The 24,201-nt window shown below is 38.1% G+C and overlaps 6 protein-coding genes across 6 annotated transcripts; 3 read left to right on the forward strand and 3 right to left on the reverse strand.

Moving 5' to 3' along the window:
• Positions 1-5,416: 5,416 nt before the first annotated feature.
• Positions 5,417-7,076, forward strand: GCK72_007395 (uncharacterized protein; the record flags this gene model as incomplete). The annotated part of the gene is made up of 5 exons (XM_003100077.2): positions 5,417-5,571; positions 5,914-6,289; positions 6,341-6,488; positions 6,533-6,684; positions 6,894-7,076. The coding sequence occupies 5 exons, from the start codon at positions 5,417-5,419 to the stop codon at positions 7,074-7,076; spliced, it is 1,014 nt and encodes a 337-aa protein (XP_003100125.2).
• A 1,324-nt stretch (positions 7,077-8,400) lies between these two features.
• GCK72_007396 (uncharacterized protein) lies at positions 8,401-9,870 on the reverse strand (the record flags this gene model as incomplete). Its single annotated transcript, XM_003100076.2, has 3 exons — positions 8,401-8,542; positions 8,596-9,759; positions 9,803-9,870. The coding sequence occupies 3 exons, from the start codon at positions 9,868-9,870 to the stop codon at positions 8,401-8,403; spliced, it is 1,374 nt and encodes a 457-aa protein (XP_003100124.2).
• A 1,600-nt stretch (positions 9,871-11,470) lies between these two features.
• GCK72_007397 (uncharacterized protein) lies at positions 11,471-12,938 on the forward strand (the record flags this gene model as incomplete). Its single annotated transcript, XM_053726165.1, has 3 exons — positions 11,471-11,538; positions 11,583-12,743; positions 12,797-12,938. 3 exons carry the CDS (start codon positions 11,471-11,473, stop codon positions 12,936-12,938), a joined length of 1,371 nt encoding a protein of 456 aa, XP_053590359.1.
• A 1,457-nt stretch (positions 12,939-14,395) lies between these two features.
• On the forward strand, positions 14,396-15,850 carry GCK72_007398 (uncharacterized protein; the record flags this gene model as incomplete). Its single annotated transcript, XM_003100059.2, has 3 exons — positions 14,396-14,463; positions 14,519-15,667; positions 15,712-15,850. 3 exons carry the CDS (start codon positions 14,396-14,398, stop codon positions 15,848-15,850), a joined length of 1,356 nt encoding a protein of 451 aa, XP_003100107.2.
• Positions 15,851-18,032: 2,182 nt separating this feature from the next.
• Positions 18,033-19,498, reverse strand: GCK72_007399 (uncharacterized protein; the record flags this gene model as incomplete). Its single annotated transcript, XM_053726166.1, has 3 exons — positions 18,033-18,174; positions 18,228-19,388; positions 19,431-19,498. 3 exons carry the CDS (start codon positions 19,496-19,498, stop codon positions 18,033-18,035), a joined length of 1,371 nt encoding a protein of 456 aa, XP_053590360.1.
• A 710-nt stretch (positions 19,499-20,208) lies between these two features.
• Positions 20,209-23,884, reverse strand: GCK72_007400 (uncharacterized protein; the record flags this gene model as incomplete). Its single annotated transcript, XM_053726167.1, has 7 exons — positions 20,209-20,344; positions 20,394-21,512; positions 21,561-21,635; positions 21,853-21,907; positions 22,467-22,567; positions 22,612-23,760; positions 23,817-23,884. The coding sequence occupies 7 exons, from the start codon at positions 23,882-23,884 to the stop codon at positions 20,209-20,211; spliced, it is 2,703 nt and encodes a 900-aa protein (XP_053590361.1).
• Positions 23,885-24,201: the final 317 nt, after the last annotated feature.

Genomic DNA, 24,201 nt, shown 5'->3' on the forward strand with positions numbered 1-24,201 from the left:
ATCAATTAATAAAAACACAAAGGTATAGTCGAAACCTATTCAAATGAAGCAAACAAATGGAGGAGATAGGACGAGACGGATTGGTCCAATTCGTTGAGACCTCCTGGCAAGACTGATCGAATATCTTCTTTCGTTTTGATGTTTACGAGGCAAAAATTCTGAAAATGTTTGGAATTATTTCGCAAAAGAACATGAATAAAACCTGCAACTTGTTCATCTTATTGCGAATCGACATCACCAATTTCGTCTTCAATGACTTTTGAGACTTCTCGATCAGATATTCTTCGCACCTTTTGAAGGCTGTCGGAGCAGTACATGCACGGTACGCTACAGTGACGAAAGTATCCGATTGTGCGCAGCGAGTATCGAGTAATGCGCCAGGGACTGGACAGGCGCGTTTCCCGCTTCAATTTTACAGTTTGTCCTTTTGCACTGAAAATTCGGCGAAACACGAAAAAAAGTGTTTAAAAAAATTTTTTCTGCAATTCTAAGATGATAGCCTTCTAGATAATGTTGAGAGCTATCGAAAAAGTGCAAAAATTCTAAAATCGGTGCAATATTGGAGGAGGAGATCTCAACTGAAGGGATTCTGAACCAATAAATTTCAATTTTGAACAGTTACAAAGGATAGAAATGTATTCCAAGGAATTTTTAGACTGAAAAATACGAGAAAAGGAAGGAAAAAAGTTATTATACTCGCTAAAATGCCCTGTTTTTCCATTTTCTACATTATACTTCGAAAAACTTTTTTGCTTTTTTTTTGGTTTTTCTATTCCCAAAGTGTTAGTAAAAATACAAAAACACTTTTTCTTGTCTCTTATTTGTATTTTTAGTGATTACAACGGAAAAATTCCGAATTTCCGATTTTTGAAATTTTCATCAATTCTTAGACCTGCAATTTTAACAAAATTGGCGAAAAAATGCACGAGAAATGCGTCAGTATTGTTGCTTGCGCATCGTCACTGTAATGGACCGTGACATGTCAATCAATTTCAGAATTCCATCGATATTATCGTCTGGAAATCTGATAATTTTTGGTGTCAAAATTCAGTTCAAAATACCATTGATAGCTGATTCTCCATGAACAATTTCTAGGAAGTTCTGAAAGTCATCCGAGTTGACGTCAGCGAGAGAAATTTCAGATTTGTTCGATTCTTCGAAACTTCCCAAAAGAAGTGATTTGAAGTAGGTGGATTGAGATGCGAGGAACTGAAATAAGCAGTGAGTTGAGAGTTTCCACGATAAAAGTCGAGCTATGCGTATGATATAACTGCTTACCAATTTTGAAACATAGAACTTTTTGTCTTCAACGTTCAGCACAACATCCGAAAACTCTGATACCGTCTCGTCGAAAAATCGTAATTGATTTTTATTGATTCCAGTCGTTTTCTTGATTTTCACACGAGCCGACACAAATATCTTATCATCCACTGCGTAGTCTTTTTCCATTAAATTCCATTCGACGAAGTCGCCCCAACCATTTCCGGCCGCATACTTACTCTCACTAGTGCTTCGAAAAGTATGAATTCTATTCCGAGTAATCACTCGTCCATTCACTGACATCAATTTGAACTCGAACTCTGTGTCAATCGACCAATTTCCATCTTCGCACAGTTTATTGCAATGCAGATAGAGACCGAGATTTGTTTTCATCCGAGAAGCGTTCAATTTCCTGATTAAACGGTAATCAATAATATTATAACTTGCGAAGTTATCTTGGAACAAACCATGGAATATTGAAATGTTCCTCGACTTTACTGAAATTGTTTTCATTGTCCTTGAAATTCGAAACGTTCTCGAAGACGTGTGTCAGAACAAATTCATTGGAACAAACGGATGACATCTGAAATTACAATTAGTCTTTTCAACTTTCCTGACAGGGATGTGCCTATGGAGGCGCTTTGGGCGCTGAAAGAATTCAAAGTGCGCAAAAATGCGACGAGCGAGAGTGTGTCTGCGTCTCTCCAAATCGTACACACTCTCTCGCCGCATTTTCGAATTTCGGCTAGAAATCCGAGGCGCTCAACGCCACCCGGGCACATACCTGTTTCCTGTTTACAAAAAATAATTCTGAATTGGTATATGAATCACCACTAAAAGTCGGCGAACAAAACAAAAACGTCTGACATTTATGAGCAGCCTTTCATATTATTAAAACGATTGAAACTTTTTCATCAACAGCAACAGAAGGAAACGAAAAAGAAGAAACAAAAAACCAATTGGAATTGATTACATCCAATGCATAATACGATCGAAAAGCATCGATTTCGCGTTTTCTGACAACTCCTTGCAAACAGAGGATTTCTTCAGAAGTTTCGCTTTTTCTGCCGTATTAATTTCACGAACAGTCTTCTTTAGAAGTTGTTTCATTCCATATTTATCGGCCATCAACATCAATTTCTCGTCTGCGATCTCGGAATTATAAATGAGATGATATTCGACAACACCGGTGACTGATGGCATAATGAATCGATCCGCCAGTTCCAGAAGTTTCTCGACGGTTTTATCTGAAAAAAATGGTATTTCTTCAACAAATTCGTCTAGCTAACCATTTGGAAATACTGTTTTCGGGTAGATTGTACTGAGAAGAAGTCCAAAATCTTCGTAAGAAACATCTTTGATTGGAATTTCATCCATACTTCCTTCTTTGTAATTCGATGAGAAGAGCGCACGGAAGAATTCAGAATGGAACGAGAGAAACTGAAATTTGAGTTGATTTTCAAGTTGTTACTCTTTTACTCAGAAAATGTTCAGAATACCATCTTATTAACGTGCAATTTCTTTCCGCTGACCACCAGAATAGTATCATTTTGCTCTGACGGTCCAAACAAATCTTCGCGGGAAACTTCTTGATATGGCGTGTAATGAGGAGTGAGCGAATATTCGAAAGTGACTTGTGGTGACGAAGTATTACAAAATGCACAGTGCGAAATAGTTTGAACAGGCTGTGTCAACTTCACATCGAACGCGCATGGATTGAAATCATTGTTTGGTGACGTGACGGTGATTGTTCCAATGAGACTGTCAGCATCGAAATTCTTCAATTGATTCCAATTTAAGGCCCATTTGAAAGTTACAAGATTATAGTTACCATTGGCAAACTCTGAAGTCCACGTGCTGAAATTTTTATAGATGAGTTTCTAGAATTGTCACAAGCAGTTTTAGGGGCTGATAGCTCATAGGCTTTGCTCTCAATAACAAACCATTCAATTCCATTTTGATCGCTAACTTCAAGGACTTTCTCAATGTAACTGCATGTTTTTGGCTCGCTTTTGTAGACGAGCGTTTCACCTGACATCTTGAATGATTTCGCCTGCAATATTTTCTATTATATTTCAAATGCAAATTGAAAAAATATTCTGAAGAAATGAGAGAATACAAAACAACGGAAAATCTTGCGCCGACAAGTCAAAATGTTGTAGAAAACAGTTTCGGAAGCAGCGATTTGCGCGAGTGAATATTAGTATTATTCCAGATATTTCCGATCGATTTTGAAAATGTTGCTAAAAGACTTTGACAATAATAATATAATAAATATTAGTGTAAATTTGAAGGCATATCACAAAAAAGCGTTTGAATAATTGAAAAAATTGAAAAATCCAATGAGTTCAAAAAATGTTTTCTCTACAGTAAGATTTAAAGGCGCATAGCCGAAAACGGGCGCAGGTCTCGAAACGATGTGCAGATGTTTTGTGTTTTAATGTGAAAAACGTGTTGAATTACAGCGAAATAAGCCTGAAAAATAAAAGAAAACAGTTTTAAACATTTTTTGTGAAGAAAAAAAAACAAATTCAGAATAACATAAAAGTTCCAAAATACTTTTTCGAAAACGCTTGCGTGCGTCATTAGGGTACAGTATGACTACTCATTTTAGGTCAAACCGCGGCGAGATACAGAATGAATAAGCTCTGTCTCAAGTTTTTATTGAGTTTTCAGCAAAAATGCAATTCTGAAATGAAGAAATTCCTCCCCGTCAATCAAATGGATCAGTCATTATGGCCCGATCTTCTCAATCATGCTTTGTCTTTGAAATAAGTATTTGTCAAATAAGTATATGCTTATTGGTTTTTTGTTGAATGTTTTTCCAGAATTTCAGAAGCACACCTGTTGTACGGATATTCCGGTACTCCGGGTTTTTTCTCGGTCCTGCTTCAGATTCCAGATTCCGGTTTAAATTTTTAAATTTTAGAAAGTTTAAAAAGTAAATGTTTACAGTGGTTTTAACTTGATTTATCATTAAAAAAAACGCTCGAAAACTTACTTGGCATCGCAAAATTAACAAGTCATTCCGGAATTCCCGGTTTATTTTGCATTCAGATTCCAGTTACTTGAAATTTCATTTCGAATTTCTGTTTACTGATTCCAGGAAAAAAGAATTTCGTGAAAGTATGAAGTACACCTTGTGAAATGTACTCAGACATCTGAGTACCTTTCTCTTCTAATCATTCACGTCATTCAGGAGGAGAGAGAGAGACGGTCCCAATACATAAGGAACACTCTCTCCCCCTCTCTCTCTGAATGACCTTTGTCTCATGACTCTCAAAGAGTCTACACAATTTCCCCCAACACCTTCAAATGTTGAAGAAGAGAGAACTCGCTTAGCTTCTGGCTAACACTCTCTTCTTCTTTCTTTCTTTTCCCTTCTCAATCTATCATGAGACAGTCTGGCCACGAGAGCGAGATTGTTTCATTCTTTCCTACCATTCTCCACCAGAAGCTGGTATCAAAAGCTTCTCCCCTTTTTTCTCCCCTTTTTTCCCCATTTTCCAATCTCTGGGAAGTTTCATCAAGAACCTTCCTCTTCACCTCACATCCAATCTCTCTGTGAGACTTCACAAGAAGTCCTCACAATTCTCATACCTTATCACCAATCTGGTGAGCTTCTCAAGAAGCTCACATTCTATTGTTTTATTTTTATTGATTAACTCAAATCTCTTTATCTTTTACAATCAGAATAAATGGTTTAATTACCCACGTTTGAGGTATCATTTTCAATTGATTTCACGACAAACGTGACCCCAGGAGTGCGAGCAGAACACCCTTTGTTACATGAAGATTCATTCGGACCCGTTAAGCATCTTTCAGCGGAACGGCATGCCACTTCGCATCTAAACTCTTTGCCCTAAACTTTATCTGACATCGAATCTATCTGTCTCCATCTGCCTCTTTCCATCCACTAGCCTTTTTCTCTCCACCCTCTTCAATAAACAAAAAGACGAGGAGAGGAGGCTTTTGTCGTCTGCGTAACATATGTGTGTATAAAAAGCTGCTCTTTTTCTCTATCTCTCTTCCGTACTCTTTTTTCACTTCTCTCTTCTTTTGATTTCATCATTTCTTATTTGAAAATGGCGTCTATTTCATTTTCTTCTCCAACAAAAAAAGGTTTTCAAGCAATTAAAATTGAATTTTTCAGACAATGTCCGACTCTGAAATGTCCGATGAGGAGATATCTGATGAAGAAGCGGAAGAAAAGCAGAAATTCACAATTCGACACACTTTCGAGAAACCATTGGAAATGAAAATGGATGACGTTATATCCGCAAATGTCGAGAATCATTTGGGTATTCCATGGTTAGTGCTTTCTTGTATTATTATTTTATTCCTTTTCTGTTTTATTAGCTACATTTATATATAATCTCTTCACCCTCTTTCTACAAAAGCTCGATGCTTAGAAAGGGGTTAACATTAGAAAATATTGACTATGAGCTCGGCACAGTTCTTACAACTGTGCTCCACCGAAATTCTCTTGAAAAGTGTCTTTTTTTTCTGAGTCTTCTAATTTCTCACGCTTTTTTCTTTGGTTTCGATAGAGCGCGGTTGTGAGAAGCGTACCTTGTTAATATTATCAAGTTGAAAACTGAAATCATCGTAATTCTGAAATAGTATTTGAACGCTATGTATCATGCATTTCAGGAAGCTCGTTTTGGATAAAACTGGAGAGAACGAGCTGACAATACAGTTGGATTGTCTCAAGCCAGATTGTGCAACCGGGTGGATCATAAACGGATGTATGATAGTAAGCCTTATCAATGCGACTGAGAAAAAGGAACAGGATACATTAGACGTTCAATTTACTCATCTCGACCACTTTCTTCCCTTGTATGAAGTTAAAAAAGATATAGTGAAAGAAAACTTGACTGATGGAAACATCGTAGTGGAAGTCACCGTCACTATCGATGAACAAGAAACGTTTAAACGCTTGCTAAGAAGTTTCACAAGTGCAGAAGCGGTGGAAACATCGGATGTTACTCTTGTCGCGAAAGGAGTGAAGTTTCATGTCGTGAAGATGGTTAGTTGATCACATCTTTCAAAATCAGTATCTCCAAAATATATTTTACAGTATCTTGCCACTCATTGCGAGTATTTCAAATCAATGTTTTCGGGAAAATTCGCCGAAAAGAAGAAACAAGAGATCGAACTTAAGGATGTTGATCCATACCACTTGCAATGTTTCCTTGAGTTGATTTATGGAGAACTCCCAATTAGTGGTAAGAGTAATACATAGAATACTGGTATTCAACACAGTTTTCAGATCACAATATCTCAGGACTCTTTGCTTTAGTGGACATGTTCATTGCTGAATCAGCACGCCGCCGATGTATCAAGTATCTCGAGGAAGAAACACAACTCCCGCTGAGAAAGAAACTCGAACTCTCGTTTAAGTATCAAATGGAGGACTTGAAAGTGGGTAGTTTGACATTGAAAAAAACCAAACTTGTGTCAGAAATGCCTTTGATTTAAATTTGTTTTTCGCGGTATTTTGGAAAGGCGCTGCGTGCGCCACTGTTCGAAAACCCTACCGCAACCCTAATATTCGCGTTTATCAAATGAGGGCCAGAGGCATTTCCGGCGATTCTATGCTTGTTAATCAGTATAAAATCGCCGAATTTCAGCGAATGTTCCTGGAGAAAATCAAAACCGCAAATCAACTCGAAAAATGTCTACCGAATGATCCGGAAGAATTGGATCACGATCTTCTTGCTGCTCTCATGGTGAAGTCAATGGAACTGCACCAAACTAGAACAGCTCCGATCTTCAAATCAAAACGTGCCCCGAAAAGAAAGATGGATGATTAACTCTCTTGTGATCCCTAACCTTCTTTATGTCCTATCTTATCAATTTCATCTAAATGTTGTTCGATTTTTAATTAATTCTGTTTTCCACTGTGCAATCTTGCTAACCTATTGTACCAATGATTTGCAATCTCATTTTCCAAACTTGTTGAATAAATATTTCCTTAATCATCTTGTTTTTTTTTCATAATATTGACATAAAAACCATCATGAACCTTCTCAAGGAAACATTGCAAATGGTATGGATCAACATCCTTAAGTTCGATCTCTTGTTTCTTCTTTTCGCTGAACTTTCCCGAAAACATTGATTTGAAATACTCGCAATGAGTGGCAAGATACTGTAAAATATATTTTTCATTTTTGAACGGTGTGATCAACTAACCATCTTCACGACATGAAACTTCACTCCTTTCGTCACAAGAGTAACATCCGATGTTTCCACTGCTTCTGCACTTGTGAAACTTCTTAGTTAAAAACAGTCTTTTAATCAAAATAATATTATCGTCGTCATTTGTGGCGCATTGTGTGCAAACACCGTTACGTCAAAATACACACCCCTGTCGTTTGAGCTACCCGACCCCTTTTAAGTCCGAATAGGAGCAGACAAAACAGAGAGGAAACATACAGACAACAAAAACAAAAAAAATGAACAAAGCGAAGTAAATAGAATAAAGAAGAGAACCTACTCTAATGACACAGTGAGAGAGGAGGAGACGTCCGTTAAAATGCCATTTTCCCATAGATGACGTCGTGACGTGGATTTGTGTGGTCTGCTAGATTATCTCTCATTGTGTCCTGTAATTAACACGTCACACTCCACAAATAGTGACAAATCGTCAATGTCGTTGTCCACTGCACACTGACCTAACCCAAGACAGCAGTACTAATTGGCGGAGGCATGCCGAAAGCTTAAATCAAGAAGGGAAGAGGAAATGGATCCCCGAACCATCAAAATTAAACTCTTGAAAAAGATTCAAGGGTGGTCTGGTTGCTCATTGGTGCCAGAAGACGATAATGATGATGTGCTAGTTCTGACAATTGGTGAAACATTGTCTGTTCCCTTGTTTATGTTATGATTTTAGATGTTTTAGATGTGCTTTATTGTAGTTATATGTAGTACACTTTTCAGTTAGCTCGATAGATCATTTTGACCTATAATTCAAATCACTTGCATAGAAATTTGATTTATTTGATTTATTTATATAAGCAAACAAAAAAGGTGGCGAAATCTTTGAAAACTCAGGTACTGTTCAAGAACAAAAGGAATAAAAAAGGAATAAAATATGAAAAAGCAAATCATTTGAGAGCTTTAGCACGTAGTGCGACTTCATTCCCTTTCGATGATTCGAGCCCTGAATATCCAGTTATCGGGGTATGAGAACTCCCATTGGTCTCTAGAGCGAGGCTCTTCTTTTGGCTCGTAAAGTACTTCCAGTATGTTACCATTTCTTGTTGGAATTGAAACATATCTGAAAATTTGATGATTTTAACACAATTTTAATAACATATCTTCTAGTCATACCGATCGTTCCTCTTCGTTTCCTCCCAGCGTTCTGTCATCATTTTAAATAGAGCATTCACTGGTTCCACTTCTTGTTGGATTCCAATTGAAAAACAACTTCCAACTGGTCGATCATTGATCCGCCAGTTCTGCACAAGTTCAAAGTAATTCTCAGCAGTAAACTCTGGATCAGAAATAACCAAAGAAATCAAATGATTGGGAAGATTAATGAGAGCTGGAATCATTTCTCGTCGACGGCTCGTATTTTGAATGATTAACTTTTTCGCACTCCGAATAAAAGGATATTCGAGATCACTTTCTCGATAAACATGTATTTGAATTTCAGATAGTGATACGCATTCTTGATCAATCATCGAAATAACACCATCGTAAGGACCTCTCAAACCACGCGAACTGGAGAGATACTTCATCTTGACTTGGAAACCAACTGGAAGCCTCAGAACTGTACTAGATGTATCGAGTTGAAATCTCATCACAGCCAGTGTTGAGCGTCTTCCTCCAAATAAAAACGTGTTCAATCGTTTCACAGCTTCATACAATTTCATTCTATACGGAAGACGATGAATTTGCTTTCCACTCGGAGAGTGAACAGTCAGCTGAATGTAGCATGTATACGGTGGTTCGCGATTGTAGCGACGGCATTCGAAAGGCAAAAAATCAGTCCGTGAATAATCCAAATCTGTTTTTAAACTTTCTACTGGACGCTTCATTTCTGCTTCCAGCCTTAAGAATTCCATCATATCTTCATATCTGACTAAATCCTCTTCAGGATCTTCTTCGATTTTTTCTGGGTTGTTCAGAAGGAATATTGCTTTCTCATAACGGTTGATTTTAGCTTCTAAATCGCATTCTAGTCCGGGTGTGTCGTACTGAACTTTATCTCTCAAGTCTCCCAGCAGAACGTCTCCCGGATCCAAAACTGAATGACCTGGAGAAATTTGGAATCCATATCGATCCAAATCATGCTGAACTCCGCCCTTGTCGTTATCATCCTGAATCAGTTTGGGAACTTCTTCTCCTGTATTGTATTCTCGATAAACTCCAAATCGATAGATGTGATCGTTGACAATAGTCCGAATCTCATCGAGATCTAGATATCTAATTTTGAGAGGCACGAATTTTTCGACGGATCGGATAGATGGTAATCGATGGGAGATTCGGAATCTTAAAGAAGAATTGAGAAATTGATTTGAAAAAAATAAATTACCTAACGTTTGCATCCATATTTAGAAGGACGGCTTTCAAACTTTCATACTGTAGTGGTTTGTGATTCATCTTGCAATCTGGAAAATGAATTTCTTTAGAAATGTAAATAACTATCTATCAAGCAAGAGAATGCAATCCTCGCAAGACATGGAAAATGACTATGGACAACTGCCACAATAATGGTGGAAGGTTCTGGAGGGACCGCCCCGTTGAGTAAATCTCCAGTCATAATGATGATGAACAGATAAAAAGAACAGATGACAATTATCCCTTGTGTGCAGAAACACCTTCTGTTTAGGGAGAGACACAATAGAGATTATGAGAGAAAGATGATGTATCGGGTGTAATCCGTGGGGTAGAGTGTTAATGGATGACAGATTTACGGCCTCCAGCAGTGTCCTCTCAATCCACTGCGCACACTACTTTGAGAGGGTTTCTGCAGGAGGCAGTGAGATTTTGAACGTATCTCAAACTAACGAAATGACGGGTTGCAAAATTTCTTGTTGTGGTTAGTCCCGGAGTCGAAAAAGTGTTTGGGGGAGACTGTTCTGCATATTTAGGTACGGTAACATTTAATGAGTTACAATGATCTGTCGCGCTGTCGGCGCTTTTGATGTGGACATTCGGACATGACGAAACACGGGGATATTTAATGTTAATGAGCGTTTGGTTCAAATTCGCGAGAAATCCCCAAAATCCAAACTCCAATCCAAAATCCAATCAAAAATCCAAAGATGTATGAAAGACTCATAGGACTCATAACCAACCCAGACGAATTGGCGGTGTACAGTAATAGAGATTTACGTCTCACACAATAATTGCCCGATTTTTCATGAGATTAGGTGCGATACAAATCATCACTCCCATAAGGGGTCTATTGGCTTATGGCGGTTAATACGTGGAGTGTGAGGCGTGTTATCACCTGCTGTCCGAATAACATGTAAAAGTCTATGTGGCTTGGACACGCTGTTAGTCAATCCAAGAGGCTCCGCCTGAGTAAAGTAAACCGTTGAGAGTTTAGCATTCATACCAAGACTACATGTGTTAGTGGTCGATTCGTATTACTATTTTTACTAAATTCTTGTTTCTGTCATTCCATTATTGGACAACAGTCATCCAAAAACGGCCTTCAACAAACTCCAAGCCGAGAATCCTAAAAGGGTAGTTATTAAAGTTTGTCTCCCCCAAACACTTTTTCGAATCCGGGACAATCTGCAAAGAAACAGTTCGTTCACTGACTAGAATTGAGATACGTTTAAAATATCACGGCCTCCTGCAGAAACCCTCTCAAAGTAGTGTGCTCAGTGGATTGATATTCTGCTGGAGGCCGTGAATCTGTCATTCATTAACACTCTACCCCACGGATTACACCCCGATACATCATCTTTCTCTCATAATCTCTAGTGTGTCTCTCCCTAAACAGAAGGTGTTTCTGCACACAAGGGATAATTGTCATCTGTTCTTTTTATCTGTTCATCATCATTATGACTGGAGATTTACTCAACGGGGCGGTGCCATCCTCTCTCTCCAGAACCTTCTATCGTTATTGTGGCTGTTCATAGTCATTTTCCATTTCTTGCCAGGTTTGGAACGTAATTTTTCTTTACATTCTTTTACATTATAGATAGTTATTTACATTTCTAAAAAAATTCATTTTCTAGATTGCAAGATGAATCACAAACCACTACAGTATGAAAGTTTGAAAGCCGTCCTTCTATATATGGATGCAAACGTTAGGTAAGTGACCTTGTTCTTTTTCAATTTCTCAATTCTACTTTTAGATTCCGAATCTCCCATCGACTACCATCAATCAGATCCGTCGAAAAAATCGTGCCTCTCAAAATTAGATATCTATATCTCGATGAGTTTCTGACCATTGTCAATGATCATATCTATCGATTTGGAGTTTATCGAGAATACAATTCAGGAGAAGAAGTTCCCAAACTGATTCAGGATGATAACGACAAGGGCGGAGCTAAGCATGATTTAGATCGATATGGATTCAAAATTTCTCCAGGTCATTCAGTTTTAGATCCGGGAGACGTTATGCTGGAAGATTTGAGAGATAAAGTTCAGTACGACACACCCGGACGAGAACGCGCTTTAGAAGCTGAAGTTAACCGATTTGAGAAAGCAATATTTCTTCTGAATAACCCAGAAGAAGTCGAAGACCCGCCTGAAGAGTATGAAAACGATGATGCAGCGATTGAGGCCTTGATGTTAGCAGATGCCATGAAATTGCCATTGGAAAGTTTAAAAACACATTTGGAATATTCACGGACTGCTTTCTTGCCTTTCGAATGCCGTCGCTACAATCGCGAACCACCGTATACATGCTACATTCAGCTGACTGTTGACTCTCCGAGTGGAAAGCGTATTCATCGTCTTCCGTATAGAAAGAAACTGTATGAAGTTGTGAAACGGTTCAACACACTTTTATTTGGTGGAAGACCCTCAACACTGAAAGTGTTCAGATTTCAACTCGATACATTTCAGACAGTTCTGAGGCTTCCAGTCGGTTTCCAGGTCAAAATGAAGTATCTCTGCAGTTCGCGTGGTTTGAGAGCTCCTTATGATAGTGTTATTTCGATGATTGATCCAGAATGCGTATCACTGGCTGAAATTCAAATACATGTTTATCGAGAAAGGGATCTCGAACACCCTTTTATTCGAAGTGCGAAGAAGTTAATCATTCAAAATTCGAGCCGTCGACGAGAAATGATTCTAGCTCTCATTAATCTTCCTAATCATTTGATTTCCTTGGTTTGTACTGATCCAGAGTTTACTGCTGAGGATTATTTTGAACTTGCGCAGAACTGGCGGAACAATGACCGACCAGTTGGAAGTTGTTTTTCAATTGGAATCCAACAAGAAGTGGAGCCAGTGAATGCTCTATTTCAAATGATGACAGAACGCTGGGAGGAAACGAAAAGAAACGATCGGTATGACTAGAAGATATGTTCTTAAAATTGTGTTAAAATCATCGAATTTTCAGATATGCTTCTATTCCAACAAGAAATGGTAACATACTGGAAGTACTTTACGAGCCAAAAGAAGAGCCTCGCTCTAGAGAACAATGGGAGTTCTTATACCCCGATAACTGTATTTTCAGAGCTCGAATCGTCGAAAGGGAATGAAGCCGCGATACGTGCTTAAGCGTTCAAATTATTTGCTTTTCTATTTTTTCTACTCCTTCTCTTTTTGAAAAATATCGAAATGAGTTTTCAAAGGTTTTGGTTACATTTTTTGTTTGCTTATATAAATCAATCAAATAAATCAAATTGCTATGTGGACACTACATGAAATAACAACCACTTACCGTTATGACAAGAAAGATAACAATTTATTCGTAACCAGAATGAAATGAGATCGGGGAACTACTGAAGTCATCAGAGTACAAGATTTTAAAGTTAGTGGTGATACTACACATAATTACAATAAAGCACATCTAAAACATCTAAAAACAAAACATAAACAAGGGAACAGACAATGTTTCAACAAATTGTAAGAACTAGCACACCATCATTATCGTCTTCTGGCACCAATGAGCAACCACCCGTAAATCTTTTTCAAAAGTTCAATTTTGATGGTTGGCCGCTTGTTTGGCGATCCATTCCCTCTTCCCTTCTTGATTTGAGCTTTCGGCATGCCTCCACCAATTAGTACAGCTGTCTTGGGTTAGGTCAGTGTGCAGAAGACAACGACATTGACGATTTTTCACTATTTGTGGAGTGTGACGTGTTAATTACAAGACACAATGAGAGATAATCTAGCAGACCACACAAATCCACGTCGCGACGTCATCTATGGGAAAATAGCATTCTAACGGACGTCTCCTCTGTCACTGTGTCATTAGAGTAGGTTCTCTTTTTTATTCTTTACTTCGCTTTGTTCATTTTTTTGTTTTTGTTGTCTCAAGTATTTTTCCTCTCTGTTTTGTCTGATCCTCCTCGGACTAAAAGGGGGTCGGGCAGCTCAAACGACAGGGGTGTGTATTTTAACGGTGTTTGCATACAAGGCGCCACAAATGACGACGACAATATTATTCTGATTAAAAGACTGTTTTTAACATACTTGCAAGCCGAGCCACCGCGTAGCCCGCTTAAAATGAAATATGATGAGCTGATATATATACCAAAATGTAATGTAGATCTCAATGAGTTCTGCGTCTGTGACCTAATAGGGACCGGATGGCGAATCGGGGATATTTATCAGATCATAAAATTCAGTTTTAACCGTTTCTTCCCGATTTGCAAGTATGCTAAAAAGAAAAGTTGTGACACTCCTACCCCACAGTAAAAATAAGCAACATGTAAGAGTGCGCCCCTTGTGTTACGGATTGTCCGACAATGTTTCCTTTCTTCGTATTTTGCATAAAAAAACTAATAATAAAGCACAAACCAATTTTACCGTGTCCTTTTACATAAGACCTCTTGCGCAGATCTCTGCCAGTCCCAATCCCATCCATCACGTAAGACTGTTGTCTCTCTTTCCCTTGATTTTTTCCTCTATGTTGTGTGTTCAACATATATTTGGCTTGATTTTTCCATTCATGTCTATTCCTTCTTTCAACACTTATTTTTCAGATATCAACATGAATATCTTTCCACTGCAATATCAAAGTCTGAAAGCAGTTCTCCTATATATGGATCCAAATGTCAGGTGAGTTTATTGGTTTTAAAAAGTATTTTTCAAAACATTCTGTTTATACTTTCAGATTTAAAATTTCTCACCGCTTCCCCTCCATTAGCTCAACAGAAAAAGTTGTGCCTCTGCGAATCGAAGAATTAGATCTGGGAGATTTAACCACGACAGTAAACCAAACTACATACAAATTAGGGATCTATCGAAAATACAAAAAAGGAGAAAAAATCACTTTTAGAACTCAGAGGTACAATGAGTTCGGAGGATTTCCTCGCGATTTCGATCGATTTGGATTCGAAATATTCCCTGGGCACAATGTGTTGAATCCTGGAGACGTTTCACTGCCATGCCCATATAATCTCGTGAGTCAAGAGGAACGGGACACAGTACAAATTGAACGGATGCATCGAACTCGTTTAAAGTTTTATCAAGATGTTCTAGAAACTCGTTTGGGATCAGAAGATGTAGAGATTTCTGACGGAGAGGGTGAAGACACAATCTTGGAGCATTATTATATGAGCCTGCCTATTAATGAACTGGAGAGACATATCGGAGAGATACAAGAGGATCTTCAGCCGTTTGAATGCCGTCGGTTCAACCTGAAACCACCATTTGTATGTTACATTATGTTTACAATAACTTCAAAGAGTCACAAAAAATCCTACCGGATACCATACAATATGAAGTTACATGAAGCCATGAAGGCCTTGAACAGCTTCTTATTTGGAGGAAGACGTCAATCAATTCAAGTCCAAAAGTTACAGTTTGCTATCAATGAAACTATTCTGAGACTGCCAATTGGTTTCAAAATTAAATTAGAACAACTCAAAAGATTAAATAATTTGTCAATGCGACACGATGCTATACTTTCAATGCTTGATAAGAAATCCTTCCCGTTGAAGAGTGTCAGCTTCTTTGCTGACGACGAACCAGATTTTCAATTTTCGGATATGGGGAAAACAAAGAGTTTTACAGCGATAGATGTTAACCCAGAGATTGACTTATTTTCTATTCTGAAGACACTTCCCAACCAACGTGTCAACTTGAGTGTTTACGATTTAGATTTTGAAATCGGGGAGTATCTTGGTCTAGTTCAGAATTGGATAGAAAATGAACGACCGATAGGAACCTGCTATTCGTTCGGAATAGTAGAAGAGGACACCGCACGTCAAATATTGAAACTAGTCAAGACACATGTGGAGGGAGCAAAAAGAAGCAAAAGGTATCATTTCCAAGATTGCAGACAACTTATGATTTATTTTTCAGATGTGTCTCAATTCCTATCAGAAATTCTGCAAGATTGGAGCTGTATTACATTCCAATGGAATCTCTGAATGACTCGGAACAAGAGGAATTTATGTGGTTTTATGATTGGGTTCTGAAGATGAGAATTGTTCGTTTTTAAAAGAGACGTTCTCTCGGCCTCGGCGGGTTCACAAGAAAATCTACTTGATTTTTTTTCACTCTGTGACTTCTCTTCTTTATACACACTTTTTCATCAGAAGTTTGCCTTACATTCAAATTTTTAAAATCAATAAAGATTTTATCACTTTTACTTATCTTTTTTGTAAAAGGTGGAGTTTTGCGAAAAATCGAATTGAATAATGCAATTAAGAATTGCTCAGTATCTTGACAATTTATATAAAACTTTAAGAGACAATGTCTCGCTCAAGCCACCAGGCCATGTTACACATAAACCAAAGTGATCCGTTCCGGCTGATTTTTTGATATGTTACTACCCCAGGAATTCTAAGATTTTTATACCATACCAGATTAGGCTCCGCCCCTTTTGAATTACCTAAACGATCGATTGAAGTTGAAAAATGAAAATTTTTCTTTCGAAAGATAGTATCAAAATCTCTTCAAAAATGAATTGCCAGCCTTATTTTGTGCATTTTACAAGATAACTACTTTTTTCTAGCTCGCCTGCATCATATAGAAAAAATCACTTTTTTGAAAAAATTGTCAATTTTTTCATGTTTTTTGGATTTTTCGGCTGGTCGAAGTACTGTGGTCCGAAGCAAATTTATGATGGTAAGATACGTATTTGTGTTGGCTATCTGAAAATATAAAGACTTTCCCCAGATTCCACTGTCAAGGTGAGTTATGATCAAAAAAGTGACTAAATTTGATGCATTTCGACGTACCCCCCTCCATGGTAAAAAATGGCTGGGTGACGAAAATTAAAAATATTTTAGATTTGAGGTATACAAAGCTAGAGTAGTACTCACACAAACTTGCAGATAATTCTAACCATGTTTCAGTGAGTTACAGACACCTCCTCCATTTTTTCGAATCAAAAAGTTTGAGCTCTCGTAACTTTCCTAATTCTGACTTAAAATCTTAGAAACTTCTGGAAAACAGTGGAATATACTTCAGAAACGCAAATGTTTGTTTCATTACCGAAATGAATTATTCAATTCTGAATCTACAGTACTTTGTAAACTAAGAGCCCATTCATCCATTGCCCACATTCATCAAGTGGTGTCATTAGAATACCTACACACACAAAGACTAATTGTCCACGTCACGTCACCCTCTCCTACGCACAATACATCGTACAGAGAGTTTTTGTTGGAGTAGATGTAATCTCCTCTCCATCTGTGCACACAATACGGGTTGTCTACGTTTTTTCTCATCGTGTTCAGTCCATCTCCATGGGAGATTCGACCCTCCCAAAATAGCGTTATACTGCAGCAAGGCTGTTGTACGGCCGGCCTCAGCTTTTACATGCGAATGGCTACATGCGAATGGATTCTCAAAATTAGAGTTGTCCAATTCTAGTAAAGAAGAAAACGAAGCATAAACTCTGTTTTATTAAAGTTTTATCATTTTTCTACAAAATAAACGAATAATTTGCTATTTGAATTGTCTACTTCCGCTATAGAGTTACATGATTTTCAATGAGCAACATTACAGTATCATTGTCGAATGTTCGCATTTCTAATTTTCACAAAGACCCCAACCAGATGCAATCGATATTGACATCAGTCTTGTTAAACTGTTTGCACCAATCCCGCTTCTTAAATTTAGCTGGAAATGCAAGTTTCATTTGGAATTCTGTCCAAAAAACTTTTTTATCTGCTATATCCGAAAATTGCCATATATGCTTGAGATACGTTCAAAACCTGTCATCCATTAACAACACTCTACCGTCTTTCTCGCATAGTCTCAATTGTGTCTCTCCCTAAACAGATGGCGCTTCTTGATTTTCTACACAATGGGTAATTGTCAGTTATCGTGGCTGTTGTCCATATCGGTAAGCCACCGGCGAATGGGTAATATCTTGATTGGTTTTAGTAGTGGTCTTCTACAGAATACCAACACCAAGCAAAAACAACTGGAGACGACCGAGAACTTCAGAAACACAGTCAAATCGAAAGGTAGTTATTTCATGAAGTTAGCTTTTTTTGGAACAGAAATGTTTAGTTAGAAATTTGATTTATTTGATTGATTCATATAAAAAAACCAAAAAGGTAACCAAAAGCTTGGAAAACTCATTTTGTGATAGCGATCAAAAATAGAAGAAATGGAAAACAATGAAATAGCAAACGATTTGAAAGTTTTAACTTTAGCATAGTGCTACTTCATTCCCTTTCGACGATTCGAGCCCTGAAAATCCAGTTATTGGGATATGAGAACTCCCATTGGTCTCTAGAGCGAGGATCTCCTTTTGGCTGGTAAAGTACTTCCAGTATGTTACCATTTCTTGTTGGAATAGAAGCATATCTGAAAATTCGATGATTTTAACACAATTTTAATAACATATCTTCTAGTCATACCGATCGTTCCTTTTCGTTTCCTCCCAACGTTCTGTCATGATTTGAAATAGTGAATTCACTGGCTCCACTTCTTGTTGGATTCCAATTGAAAAACAACTTCCAACTGGTCGATCATTGTTCCGCCAGTTCTGCGCAAGTTCAAAGTAATCCTCAGCAGTAAACTCTGGATCAGAAATAACCAAAGAAATCAAATGATTAGGAAGATTAATGAGAGCTGGAATCATTTCTCGTCGACGGCTCGTATGTTGAATGATTAACTTTTTCGCACTTCGAATAAAAGGATATTCGAGATCGCTTTCTCGATAAACATGTATTTGAATTTCTGCCAGTGATACGCATTCTTGATCAATCATCGAAATAACACCATCGTAAGGACCTCGCAAACCAAACTGACTGGAGAGATACTTCATCTCGACCTGGAAACCAACTGGAAGCCTCAGGATTGTCTGAAATGTATCGAGTTGAAATTTCCAAACTTTCAGTGTTGAGCGTCTTCCTCCAAATAAAATTGTGTTCAGTCGTTTCACAGCTTCATACAATTTCATTCTATACGGAAGACGATGAATTTGCTTTCCACTCGGAGAGTGAACAGTCAGCTGAATGTAGCATGTATACGGTGGTTCACGATTGTAACGACGGCATTCGAAAGGCAACAAATAGGTTCGTGAATAATCCAAATCTGTTTTTAAACTTTCTATTGGACGCTTCATTTCTGCTTCCAGCCTTAAGGCTTCTATCGTAGCTTCATAGCTTTTATACCCCTCAAACGGGTCTTCGACTTCTTCTGGGTTATTCAGAAGGAATATTGCTTTCTCATAACGGTTGATTTTAACTTCTAAATCGCGTTCTTGTCCGGGTGTGTCATACTGAACTTTATCTCTCAAGTCTTCCAGCAGAACGTCTCCCGGATCTAAAATTGAATGACCTGGAGAAATTTGGAATCCATATCGATCCAGATCATGCTGAACTCCGCCCTTGTCGTTATCATTCTGAATCAGTTTGGGAACTTTTTCTCCTGAATTGTATTCTCGATAAACTCCAAATCGATAGATGTGATCGTTGACAATGGTCCGAAACTCATCGAGTTCTAGATACCTAATTTTGATAGGCACGAATTTTTCGACGGATCGGATTGATGGTAGTCGATGGGAGATTCGGAATCTAAAAGAAGAATTGAGAAATTGCTTTGAAAAAATAAATTACCTAACGTTTGCATCCATATATTGAAGCACGGCTTTCAAACTTTGATACTGTAGTGGTTTTTGATTCATCTTGGAATCTGGAAAATGAATTTCTCTAGTAATTTGAAGAAATATCTACAATGCCAAAAAAAGACGTTTGTTAAAGAGCTCTTACGAACTAATACACTTTCAAACCTCGCAAGACATGGACAATGACTATGGACAACAGCCACAATAACGGTAGAAGGTTCTGGAGGGGAGGAGGATTAGACCGACCAATGGAGAAAATCTCCTGCCATAACTAGAACAGGTGGTAATCTTCCCTTGTGGGCAGAATCAAGAAACTACATAAGTTTAGGCGGAGACACCATTGAGGTTATAAGAGAAATATTATGTGTCGGGGTAATACGTGTCAATGGATGACAGATATGAAGAACCTATCTCAAGTCTAGATCGAATCTCCATTCATGATAGTGATGGACTGAGAACGAAGAGAGGGAACATAGACAGCCTGTAATGTGTGCACAGATGGAGAGGAGATTACATCTATTTCAACGAAGACTGTCTGATGGAATGTGCGGAGGAGAGGGTGACGTGACGTGGACAATTAGTCTTTGTGTTTGTACCTATTCTAATGACACCTTTTGATGAATGCAGGCAATGGATGGATAGGCTCTCTGTGAACAAAGCACTATAGGGTTAAAAGATTCAGATTTATTTCGGTAATCAGACAAACATACAGGACTTAAAATTAGCAGAATGTAGGTAAGTATTTTGCACTGAAATACTTTCTTATTATTTTACTGGGCAATTTTCAATTTCATAATCCAATTCGATTTTTCGTAAAATTCAATCTGCTCCATGTTCTGAAGATCCTTTACTGGAAAGTAGAATACCTCCAGTCTGGTGTCAAACGCAGTGGGAACTGAGATGTACCTGAAAACCAAACACTGATTGTCACTTCTACTCTTCATGAAAATCAAACCTGTCCGAAACTTCCGATCCTTCCACTCGCGATCTGATCATTTCTAGATGTTCAATTGCTGCCTCTTCCTTTACAATTCCAAAAGATAAGCATGATCCAACTGGTCGCTCATTCTCAATCCATTCCGAAACCCACTCGAAACATTCCTGTATCGAAACATCTCTCCAATCACATTTGAAAAAAATTCTCCAATTGAAAAGAGTCCCCAACACCCAGAAATCATCGGTCGGCAACAAGCCAACATACAAAATTCTTGCGTTTTGGATCCACGGGAGATCGAAATCTTCAGCGACAGCTAAATCCATATGAAGACGGTCTAATGGGAATGATGATGGGTCTAACATTGAACAAATAGCTCTGTCCCGGTTAGTAATGTCATCAAAGTTCTTGACTTGTTTTGTTGAAATTCGAAATCCAATCGGTAGTCTTAAAGTTGTTCGCTGATATGATAGATTAAACGTTTGAACTTTGATTACAGAACGTCTTCCTCCAAATAAGAAAGTATTTAAACGTTTTACAGCCACGTAGTGCTTCATTTCGTATGGATATCTTTGTGTTTGTTTATTTCCTTCTGATTTTATTGTGAGTTGGAGATGACATACATACGGAACTTTGAGGTTTTTACGCCGACGTTCGTATGGTTGAAGACACGTGCTGTATAAATCAATACTATCTTCGAGATTCTCGACAGATTTTTCGATAAAACGATTGTATCTATCATGTGGTATTTCTGGGTTGAGTTTGGCAGCAAATGCTTCTTCATTACGTTGCAGATAATACTTATACTCTCGTTCCCTCCGAGCTCGACTATCATCCATTGATTCCTGAGTCACATCACTTTTTATCTGGAGTGCCACATCTCCAGGTTCCACTACAAAATAACCGGATGAAAAAAAGAATCCGTATTGATCCAAGTCACCAAAAACTCCGCCTTTTTCGTTGGAATTCTGAATAGCTTTTGGAACTTTTTCTCCGGGATTGTATTCTTGAAAGAGTCCAATCAGGTATTCAGTGTCGTTTATTTTGGTGGAATGCGAGGTTAGTTCTAAACTTTCAATTCGAAGCGGAACTATTTTCTCGGTTAAACGAATGGATGGGAGGCGGTGACCAAGTTTGAACCTGTATAATAGTTTTTGAAGTTGACGAGAATGAATGCAATCTGCTTACCTAACATTTGGTTCCATGTAGAGCAAAACTGCTTTCAGACTCTCATACTGCAGGGGGATTTTTTCATTTTGATACCTGAAAAAATAAGGATTATATCAAGCAAAACCGAAAACGTTTGTTTCAATAGAAACCGAAACGAGCAATACAAAAGAGATACGTCGAAAGTAGAAAAAAGTAAAAAAAGGCTCCCATAATGACTGTCGATATTAATCTGAGAAATGAGTAATGGGGCGTCTGTAAAAAGGCCGTAGAAGGCAGTATGTGTACAAAACAAATACAATTGGTCTTTTACTCGGTGTACATCATATTGATCCCTCGCATGATGGATGTAACGAGGTCAGGCCACCCTGGACATAGGAGAATTAGAGTGAAGTCTTGCAGTTCCGTAGAATAGCTGTGTAGCAAGACACGGCGGACATGGTTTTGAGAAAGGTTATGAATAGAAGGTCGGAGAGATGACGAGACGACGTTGGGAAATTATTTTTGTGCGCGTAGTCTTTTGGGACGCGCTAATCTAGTTGAGAGTGTGCAAAGACGCGGTACAGCTGGTGTAGATCAGGGTTGAGCGAAATTCCGCCTTCCGCCATTTTAAAATTTTTATTCCGGTCTACGCTTCCTCGCAGCTCTAGTGTGGATTAGGGTAGACATAGTCCTAATGCAGAAGAAATTTTTAATAATGGTAAATATGAATACCACTAGAGTACGTGGAATATCAGTAATCTTTATTAATTAAAAAAATTATATTTAGGCCAAACTTCTGATGGAACCCAAAAAGCGTGTATAAAAAGGAGAAGTCACAGAATGAAAAAACAGGTTGCTGTGTGCTAATAAAATCAAAAACCATCACTTGATGGGAAGCGGCCATAATTTAAAAACGAACAACTCTCATCTTAAGAACCCAATCACAATAATACATAAACTCCTCTTTTTCCGAGTCATTCAGAGATTTCATTGGGATGTAATAGAGCTCCAATCTTGCAAAATTCCTGATAGGAATCGAGACACATCTGAAAAATGAACCATAAGTTGTCAGAATTCTAGAAAATGATACCTTTTGCTTCTTTTCGCTCCCTCCACATTTGCCCTGACTAGTTTCAATATTTGACGTGCTGTGTCTTCTTCCTCTATTCCAAATGAGTAGCAGGTACCAATCGGTCGTTCATTTTCTATCCAACTCTGAACTAAACCAAGATACTCCCCGATTTCAAAATCTGAATCGTAAAAACTCAAGTTGACTCGTTGGTTGGAAAGTGTTTTCAGAATAGAAAATAAGTCAATCTCTGGGTTAACATCCATCGCTGTAAAACTCTTTGTTTTCCCCATATCCGAAAATTGAAAATCTGGTTCGTCGTCCGCAAAGAAGCTGACACTCTTTAATGGGAAGGATTTTTTATCAAGCATTGAAATTATAGCATCGTGTCGCATTGACAAATTATTTAATCCTTTGAGTTGTTCTGTTTCAATTTTGAAACCAACTGGTAGCCTCAAAATGGTTCCGTTGATGGATAACTGTAATTTCTGAACTTGAATTGATTGATGTCTTCCTCCAAATAAGAAGCTGTTCAAGTCCTTCATGGCTTCATGCAACTTCATATTGTATGGCATCAGGGAGATTTCTTTGTGACTCTTTGAAGTTATTGTAAACATAATGTAACATACAAATGGTGGTTTCAGGTTGAACCGACGACATTCAAACGGCTGAAGATCTTCGTATATCTCTCCGATATGTCTCTCCAGTTCCTCTATTGGAAGGCTCATGTAATAATGCTCCAAGATTGTGTCTTCACCCTCTCCGTCAGAAATCTCTACATTTTCTGATCCCAGACGAGTTTTTAGAACATTCTGATAAAACTTTAAACGAGTTCGATGCATCCGTTCAATATGCACCGTATCCCTCTCTACTTGACTCACGAGATTATATGGACATGGCAATGAGACATCTCCAGGATTCAATGCATTGTGCCCAGGGAATATTTCGAATCCAAATCGATCGAAATCGAGAGGAAATCCTCCGAAATCGTTGTACCTCTGGGCTCTCCAAGGTATTTTTTCTCCTTTTTTGTACTCTCGATAGATGCCTAACTTGTATGTAGTTTGGTTTACTGTCGTGGTTAGATCTCCGAGATCTAATTCTTCGATTCGCAGAGGCACCACCTTTTCTGTTGAGCTAATGGGTGGAAGGCGGTGAGAAATTATAAATCTGAAAGTATAACAGATTGTTTTGAAAAACGTTTTTTTAAAAACTAATAAACTCACCTGACATTTGGATCCATATGCAAGAGAACTGCTTTCAGACTTTGATATTGTAGTGGAAGGGTATTCATGTTGATATCTGAAAAATAAGTGTTAAAAGGACATGAATGGGAAAAGGGACATTTGAAATCCGTCTGAATGTACATAAGTCAGATTGAGAGCAACATTGCCAAACATAGAGGATGGGATAGAGAGACAAGCAATTCGAAAAAGAGAAGTGACTATTTTTTTGCCATTTTCCGGACATGCATATCTTGTCCCTCGGTACGTTTACAACTGTGTGGATAGCATACACTATAGACCAGAGCTGTGCGGAAGTAAAATTTTTTGAAAAGGAAGAAGGAAGAAGGAAGAAGGAAGTGAAATTTTCAAAAAGGAAGAAGGAAGA

The sequence above is a fragment of the Caenorhabditis remanei genome, chromosome II (assembly GCF_010183535.1).
Source record: "Caenorhabditis remanei strain PX506 chromosome II, whole genome shotgun sequence".
Classification (NCBI taxonomy): Eukaryota; Metazoa; Nematoda; class Chromadorea; order Rhabditida; family Rhabditidae; genus Caenorhabditis; species Caenorhabditis remanei.